Source organism: Oncorhynchus clarkii, chromosome 16 (assembly GCF_045791955.1).
Source record: "Oncorhynchus clarkii lewisi isolate Uvic-CL-2024 chromosome 16, UVic_Ocla_1.0, whole genome shotgun sequence".
NCBI classification, from domain to species: Eukaryota; Metazoa; Chordata; class Actinopteri; order Salmoniformes; family Salmonidae; genus Oncorhynchus; species Oncorhynchus clarkii.
The window spans coordinates 2,295,653-2,304,572 of NC_092162.1; the positions used below are offsets into that span (position 1 = coordinate 2,295,653).

Genomic DNA, 8,920 nt, shown 5'->3' on the forward strand with positions numbered 1-8,920 from the left:
ATGGAGGCTTAAATATCAAGCTAGTTGTCTTGACTACTTTCTTATGTCCTTCTCGCTGTCACCAAATGTTTGATTGGGGACAAAATGCGGTTCGTTTCAATGACGGCCTAGGAACAGTGGGTTAACTGTCTGTTCAGGGGGCGGAACGACAGATTTTTACCTACCTCAGCTCGGGGATTCAATCTCGCAACCTAAAGTATTCAGACCCCTTCATTTTGTTACGTTACAGCCTTATTCTAAAATGGAGTCGGTACATTTTTCTCATCAATCTACACACAATACCTGATAATGACACAGTGAAAACAGGTTTTTAGAAATGTTTGCAAATTTATAAAATAAAAACGGATACCTTATTTACTTAAGTATTCAGACCTTTTGCCTATGAGACTCGACATTGAGCTCCGGTGCATCCTGTTTCCATTGATCATTAGTCATCCTTGAGATGTTTCTACAACTTTATTTGGAGTCCACCTGTGTTAAATTCTATTGATTTAGACATGATTTGGAAAGGCACACATCTGTCTATACAAATGTCCTACAGTTGGCAGTGCATGTCAGAGTAAAAACCTAGTCATGAGGTTGAAGGAATTGTCCATAGAGCTCCGAGACAGGATTGTGTCGAGGCACAGATCTGGAGAAGGGTACCAAGAAAATGTCTGCAGCATTGAAGGTCCCCAAGAACACAGTGGCCTCCATCATTCTTAAATGGAAGAAGTTTGGAACCACCAAGACTCTTCCTAGAGCTGGCCACCCGGACAAACTGAGCAATCGGGGAGAAAGGCCTCGGGGAGGTAACCAAGAACCTTACCTGACAGAGCTCCAGAGTTCCTCTGTTGAGATGGGAGAACCTTCCAGAAGGACAGCCATCTCTGCAGCACTTCACCAATCAGGCCTTTACGGTAGAGTGGCCAGAAGGAAGCCACTCATCAGTAAAAGACACATGACAGCCCGCTTGGAGTTTGCTAAAAGGCACCTAAAGGACCCTCAGACCATGAGAAACAAGATTCTCTGGTCTGATGAAACCAAGATTGAACTCTTTGGCCTGAATACCAAGCATCACGTCTGGAGGAAACCTGGCACAATCCCTATGGTGAAGCATGGTGGTGGCAGCATCAAGCTGTGGGGATGTTTTTCAGCAGTAGGGACTGGGAGACTAGTCAGGATTGAGGGAAAGATGAACGGAGCAAAGTACAGAGATCCTTGAAGAAAACTTGCTCCAGAGCGCTCAGAACCTCAGACCGGGGTGACGGTTCACCTTCCAACAGGACAACGGACCCTAAGCACACAGTCAAGACAACACAGGAGTGGCTTCGGGACAAATCTCTGAATGTCCTTGAGAGGCCCAGCCAGAGCCCAGACTTGAACCTGAACTCTGATCTCTGAAGAGATCTGAAAATAGCTGTACAGTGATGCTCCCCATCCAACCTGACAGAGCTTGAGAGGATCTGCAGAGAAGAATGGGAGAAACTCCCCAAATACAGGTGTGCCAAGCTTGTAGCGTCATAGGGTGTAATCACTGCCAAAGGTGTTTCAACAAAGTACTGAGCGAAGTAATTATGTAAATGTAATATTAAATTGAATGTTTTTTAATACATTTAACATTTCTAAAGCTGTTTTTTGCTTTGTCATTTTGGGGTATCGTGTTTAGCTTGATCAGGATTTTAAAAACAATATTTATTTTGTTAATGTATTGTCCTTTGAAAGGCTGGTAATGGCACACCAACTCCATCATCCCAGACACCCTAGACCATTCCAGTTTGCATACTGCCCTTACCCACCTAAATAAGAGGGAAATCTACGTGAGAATGCTGTTCATTGACTACAGCTCAGCGTTCAACACCATTTGTTCCCTCAAAGCTCATCACTACGCTAAGGACCCTGGACTTCCTGACGGGCCACCCCCAGGTGGTGAGGGTAGGCAACAAAACATCCCCGCCACACTGACCCTCAACATGGGTGTGTGCTAATTCCCATCCTGTCCTCCCCGTTCACCCACGATTGCGTGGCCACTCACAACTCCAACAACCTCATCAAGTTTGCTGATAAAACGGCGGTGGTAGCCCTGATCACTGGCGACGATGAGACTGCCTACAGGGAGGAGGTCGATGTCCTGGCAGTGTGGTGCCAGAACAACAACCTCTCCTTCAACGTCAGTCAGACCAAGGAGCTGATCGTGGACTACAGCAAACGGAAGGGCGAGCACGCCCCCATAGTAGCGGAGTGGGTCGAGAGCTTCAAGTTCCTCGGTGTCCACATCATTCAGGACTTAAAATGGTCCACTCAGTCGTGAAGAAGGCGCTACTGCACCTCTTCCCCCTCCAGATGGTTGAAAAAAATCCTCAGTTCCAAAGCATCAAACCCATCTTGATTGGCTGCATCACTGCTTGGTACAGCAGCTGCACTGCCCTCGATTGGGTGGCGAGTGCGTCACTGGGGACGAGCCTCCTGCCGTCCAGGCCCTGTATATCAGGCGGTGTGAAAGGAAGGCCCGGACTCCAGCCGTCTCTGCTTCCGCTGACTATTGACATTACTGATGTCTGAATATTGACATTACTGATGTCCTGAATATTGACATTACCGATGTCCTGAATATTGACATTACCGATGTCCTGAATATTGACATTACCGATGTCCTGAATATTGACATTACCGATGTCCTGAATATTGACATTACCGATGTCCTGAATATTGACATTACCGATGTCCTGAATATTGACATTACCGATGTCTGAGTATTGACATTACCGATGTCTGAATATTGACATTAGTGATGTCCTGAGTATTGACATTAGTGATGTCCTGAGTATTGACATTAGTGATGTCTTGAGTATTGACATTAGTGATGTCCTGAGTATTGACATTAGTGATGTCCTGAGTATTGACATTAGTGATGTCTGAATATTGACATTACTGATGTCCTGAATATTGACATTACCGATGTCCTGAATATTGACATTACCGATGTCCTGAATATTGACATTACCGATGTCCTGAATATTGACATTACCGATGTCCTGAATATTGACATTACCGATGTCCTGAATATTGACATTACCGATGTCCTGAATATTGACATTACCGATGTCTGAGTATTGACATTACCGATGTCTGAATATTGACATTAGTGATGTCCTGAGTATTGACATTAGTGATGTCTTGAGTATTGACATTAGTGATGTCCTGAGTATTGACATTAGTGATGTCCTGAGTATTGACATTAGTGATGTCCTGAGTATTGACATTAGTGATGTCTGAATATTGACATTACTGATGTCTGTCCACTCAATACCTTCCTCAACTACATCAAGCACTTGGGAATACTGCACACTAAATGTGTTAACAAGAGATGAAAATGATTACTGTCTACTTCCACAATTTATCTACCCATAATCCACGGCGTTTCCCCCTCCTCAGATGTCCAACAACAAGGATGCCCTGAGGAGGACGTGGAACCCCAAGTTGACCCTGCGCAGCCACTTTGACGGGGTCCGAGGTCTGGCGTTCCACCCCATAGAACCGGTTCTGGTCACCGCCTCAGAGGACCACACGCTGAAGATGTGGAACCTGCAGAAGACTGCCCCCGCCAAGAAGTAAGACTGACCTATAACTCAGTGTCTACTTCACTAAAGTAGAGACTTAGACTAGAGACCTTCCTTTCACCAGGTATGGAGTCCAATTGGGGAGAATTGGAATTTCAATTTACTTCCTGAATTGAATAAATCAAATTGAAATGGACTCTAAACCTGATGAGAGCAATGTCTTGCTAAAAAATGTATTTGACCTTTTCATACAGTCCAGATTGTCTACAAAGTTTACAGGTCACCATTTGTCTCGGTCTTTATCTCCAGGAATGCCTCTGTAGATGTGGAACCCATGTACACGTTCAGGGCCCACCAGGGTCCAGTGCTGTGTGTTGTGATGAGCAGTACAGGAGAGCAGTGTTTCAGTGGAGGGCTGGACGGCACCATTCAGAGCTGGAACACACCGAACCCTAACCTAGACCCATACGATTCATACGGTAGGAACAGAGGGCTGGCTGCATGTATCTCTCTCTCTCTCGGGCTCCCCTGTCTCTCTCTCTCTCTCTCTCTCTCTCTCTCGGGCTCCCCTGTCTCTCTCTCTCTCGGGCTCCCCTGTCTCTCTCTCTCTCTCTCTCTCTCTGGGCTCCCCTGTCTCTCTCTCTCTCTCTGGGCTCCCCTGTCTCTCTCTCTCTCTCTGGGCTCCCCTGTCTCTCTCTCTCTCTCTCTCTCTCTCTCTCTCTCTCTCTCTCTCTGGGCTCCCCTGTCTCTCTCTCCTCTCTCTCTCTTTCTCTTTCTCTTTCTCTCTTTCTCTCTCTCTTTCTCTTTTGTAAAAATCTGTGTAGGGGATTCAGTCCTGGACTCATAGCTACGTGTAGCAAGTTTTCGTTGGTTCGAATGGTCTATACATTGAGCCTGAAACAGGATACTTGTTATTTGGCCATTGGTCCAATTTTACTGCAAGGTATTCTTATTGGTCAGCCACAGGCTAGGGTTGGGGGTTATAAATTACATCATGTTGATCTGACAGCGGGTACCTGGAGAGAGGAGAGATTGCTTCCTTGTTGAACAGGCCAATCTTGTTCTGTGGAGAAACACTGAGGACAGGGAAGAATAATCATCTACTTCTCAGCATAGCATCTTTGATTCATTCTCTTTGAATAAACCTATTTTTAACCCCCTGATTTGCTATTGGGGGTCTGTGTTATTGAAGAGTAACATCAACTGCTAACACTTTGTCTCTCTCTCAACATGTGTAATAGAGCCGTCTGTCCTGCGTGGGGCGCTGTGTGGTCATACTGACTCGGTGTGGGGTCTGGTGTACAGTGGTGTTCATCGGAGACTCTTGTCTTGCTCTGGAGACGGCACCGTCAAACTGTGGGACGCCTCCGATACCAAGCCTGCCCTGGTCACCTTCCAAAATAAAGGTACACAGACAGGCTCTGGGACGCCTCCAACACCAACCCAGCACTGGCACACTGTCATTTTTTCCCCTTCCCCCTGTTCATTTTCTGTATTTTGGAATTCATACCTCTTGGAACTACCCATCCCGGATCCGGGAGAATTGTCATCAACAGAGGTTTCTAATTAAGAGCGTGTTAGCGTGTTTTCTATCCTAAGCTGTCAATTATATGCATATTCTAGCATCTGGTCCTGAAAAATAGCCCTTTTTACTTTGGGAACGTTATTTTTCCCAAAAGTGAAAATAGTGCCCCTTAGTTTCAAGAGGTTAACATGGCCTTGCACTTCATGAATTGTGTTTGTATGTTCATGATATAAAAATTCTGTGGTGAAATCAACTGATATGGTTGAGTGACCTTTTTAACAGAATAGTAAGATCCGTTTACTCATGTGATGAGTAAAAGGATGTGTTGACCGGAACTACTGGTGTTTTAACCCAGAGAATGGCGTGCGTTTGTCTTGCTTCCTGCTTCAGAATTTGGCGTGCCGTCCTCAGTGGACCTGCTCTGCAGTGACCCCGCCCACATGGTGACATCGTTCACCAGCGGTCGGATTGGCCTGTTCAACATGGAGACACAGCAACTAGTGCTCAGCCTGCAGTCTGCTGCAGATACGGGTAGGTCTGGAGGGAGGAGGAGGGGAGCAGGAAGATGGGTGGGTGGGAGGAATGGTCAGATTGGCCTGTTTAACCTGGAGTCTGCTGCAGAGACTGGTAGGTCTGGAGGGAGGAGGAGGGGAGCAGGAAGAGGGGTGGGAGGGATGGTCAGATTGGCCTGTTCAACAAGGAAGCAATCTCTCCTCTCTCCAGGTACCCGCTGTCAGATCAACAAGGTGCTGAGTCACCCCACCCTACCCATCACCATCACCGCTGAAGAGGATAGACACATCAAGTTCTTCGACAACAACACAGGTTACACAACCATTTTACTGGTCTACATAGAAACGTGTCCTTCACACAGAACTAAGTAGGATCTCAGTGGTCCTCCATCAGTCCTCTGGCAGTCGTCCAGTTTTTACTCCTCTTGATCCAGTTTGGTTTAACACAGCAGTTTGTTTTTAAAAGTAGAGTGAGTACACTTAAACTGATGCATTCACAGAAAGCAGAAACATATATATATATATATATCAAATTAACACATGTTGTCAATTTGAACTCTTCAGGAAAGCTGATCCACTCAATGGTGGCCCACCTGGATGCTGTTACCAGTCTAGCTGTCGACCCCAACGGGCTCTATCTGATGTCTGGCAGTAAGTAGCGAACAACTCTCTAACGATTTCTAACATTCCTAGCTAGATATATTTTATTACTGCGTGCAATGGTAGGAGAGTCCCTTATGAGCATATGACAGACCTTATGAAACAGTAGGGGGCCTAGAGCTGAGCCCTGGGGGACACCAGAGCTGTATATTTTATTAAACATTAGGGGGCCTAGAGCTTAGCCCTGGGGGACACCAGAGCTGTATATTTTATTAAACAGTAGGGGGCCTAGAGCTGAGCCCTGGGGGACACCAGAGCTGTATATTTTATTAAACAGTAGGGGGCCTAGAGCTGAGCCCTGGGGGACACCAGAGCTGTATATTTTATTAAACAGTAGGGCGCCTAGAGCTGAGCCCTGGGGGACACCAGAGCTGTATACTTTATTAAACAGGAGAGGGCCTAGAGCTGAGCCCTGGGGGACACCAGAGCTGTATACTTTATTAAACAGGAGAGGGCCTAGAGCTGAGCCCTGGGGGACACCAGAGCTGTATACTTTATTAAACAGGAGAGGGCCTAGAACTTTATGTAAACTGCCTTGTCGCCCAACTACTGTTCACCTTCCTCTCCCCTCCCTCAGGTCATGACTGTTCTATTCGTCTGTGGAACCTGGAGACTAAGACGTGTATCCAGGAGTTTACAGCTCACAGGAAGAAGAATGATGAGTCTATCCATGACGTGGCCTTCCACCCCTCTAAGGCCTACATCGCCTCCGCCGGGGCAGACGCTCTTGCCAAGGTGTTCGTATGACGAGGACCTATCACAGCCCACCGACACGGCCTCCCAGCACCAGGGACCAATAGAGACACAGGAGGGGCGGGACCTTAAGAAACGGGTGTGTGAGGTTCCACGCAGACTTCCCCCTCATATATCACCTCTCACACTACTGGTTCCCTGTTTTGACTGGTGGATGATGCAGCCAATAGCCACTTCTAAGCCCCAGACTAGGCCCGCCTCCAGAGGGATAGGGCCAGGGCTGTGGTTGGCTCAGAGGTCTGTTAGGGGAACTGCGATTGGGCACAAGGCTTCCTCATCCTTGTGCAATCCAAGCAGGCCCCTGGGTATGACCGGCCACAAAGACCCTCTTTCTCGAATCGGGGGCCAATGAACACCCACACAGACTGATACTATTGTCTTCAGACTAACCTTATGGTCTGTCTTCCCTTCACAGCTAGCGAGGGCGTTGAAGACAGACAGACAGGTGTTTTATAGTGTAGACTCACTAGAGAGGTGGAGCACCATGCCCTACCCCCTCCTCATGTCATCATGCCCATTAACCAGAAACCCAAGCCCCCCCCATTTCCCCAATCTCTAGGCCCAGACTTCTCCCTTCAGATCAGGCCGTCTGCTCCCTGGTCCCTCCTTCTCCTCCAAGTCACTTTCAGTGTTGTGTTGGAGATGCTGGCTGGCTGTCTTACGATGGAAGCATCTCGCTTTTCCCCTCTGCCTCCCCGGGCCGACTCTGCCTCCCCGGGCCGACTCTGCCTCCCCAGTCTCTACCCACCCACCAGCCAGCCAGTTTCTCTCTCTGCTTTCCTTTTAAAAATACTTATTAAAAAATGTGCCTTTGCTTTAAAAAAAAGTCTTGTAACAAAAGTTCTTTAACAGAGCATCTGTTTTTGCGGGGGGCAGACAGCGTTGATAGGGAAAGGTTGTCACGATGGTGTCCATTTTAACTAAAATATTGGATGTAGAATTACAAATACGTATAATAAACAAAACATATATTAAGTCTTAAAACTGACTGTGAGTTTGAGTGTTCTTTTTTTTTATATATATATATAAAAAGCATGGGTGGAAATAAGCCTTGTCCCCAGATCAGTTTTGTTCTGTCTTGCCATTGACCATATAAGAGTTGAAAAGAAAAGCACTAACAGGTCTGGGACCAGGGTAGAAGGGAATCAGCCAAACTGGCAGAGCTAAACAGACGATCAAGTTAATATTTCCTATTTGTTAGAAGAATTCCTTGTTTATAAAACTGTACACTGCAACAACAACAACAACATGTTTCCAAAGTAAACCATCTGGTTCTACAATAGGAGTTTTAAGTATGTTGGTCCATCTTTACAATGCCAGCCACTGCGTTTGGCCTGCAGTGTGCTCAGTGGCCACTGCGTTTGGCCTGCAGTGTGCTCAGTGGCCACTGCGTTTGGCCTGCAGTGTGCTCAGTGGCCACTGAGTTTGGCCTGCAGTGTGCTCAGTGGCCACTGAGTTTGGCCTGCAGTGTGCTCAGTGGCCACTGAGTTTGGCCTGCAGTGTGCTCAGTGGCCACTGAGTTTGGCCTGCAGTGTGCTCAGTGGCCACTGAGTTTGGCCTGCAGTGTGCTCAGTGGCCACTGAGTTTGGCCTGCAGTGTGCTCAGTGGCCACTGCGTTTGGCCTGCAGTGTGCTCAGTGGCCACTGAGTTTGGCCTGCAGTGTGCTCAGTGGCCACTGATGTGTGAAACGTCTCAGAGTAGGGAAGCATCCCAAATGGCACCCTATTCCCTATATAGTGCACTACTTTTAGGGTCCATAGGTTCCTGGTCTAAAGTAGTGCACTATATAGGGAATAGGGTGCCATTTGGGATGCTATCCCCGAGAGCTGTAGTACAGTACAATATGTTATGTTCATACAAAAAGCAACCCATTTTTTTTGTTCCACAAATCCATCAAAAATGTCCATGTAACTTACAAGTTCAAATGAGCT

At 47.0% G+C, this 8,920-nt stretch overlaps 1 protein-coding gene across 2 annotated transcripts in view; it reads left to right on the plus strand.

Annotated features, from left to right (window-relative positions):
• LOC139367867 (striatin-like) overlaps positions 1-7,977 on the plus strand; it is a 44,770-nt gene extending 36,793 nt beyond the window's left edge. For both annotated transcript variants that reach the window (XM_071106210.1, XM_071106211.1), the window contains exons 11-17: positions 3,415-3,590; positions 3,849-4,018; positions 4,781-4,945; positions 5,455-5,595; positions 5,788-5,889; positions 6,141-6,227; positions 6,814-7,977. In XM_071106210.1, the coding sequence (XP_070962311.1) occupies positions 3,415-3,590; positions 3,849-4,018; positions 4,781-4,945; positions 5,455-5,595; positions 5,788-5,889; positions 6,141-6,227; positions 6,814-6,983 (1,011 nt within the window). In that variant the 3' untranslated portion in view covers positions 6,984-7,977. The remainder of the gene's footprint in view (positions 1-3,414; positions 3,591-3,848; positions 4,019-4,780; positions 4,946-5,454; positions 5,596-5,787; positions 5,890-6,140; positions 6,228-6,813) is intronic.
• The last annotated feature ends 943 nt before the right edge of the window (positions 7,978-8,920 follow it).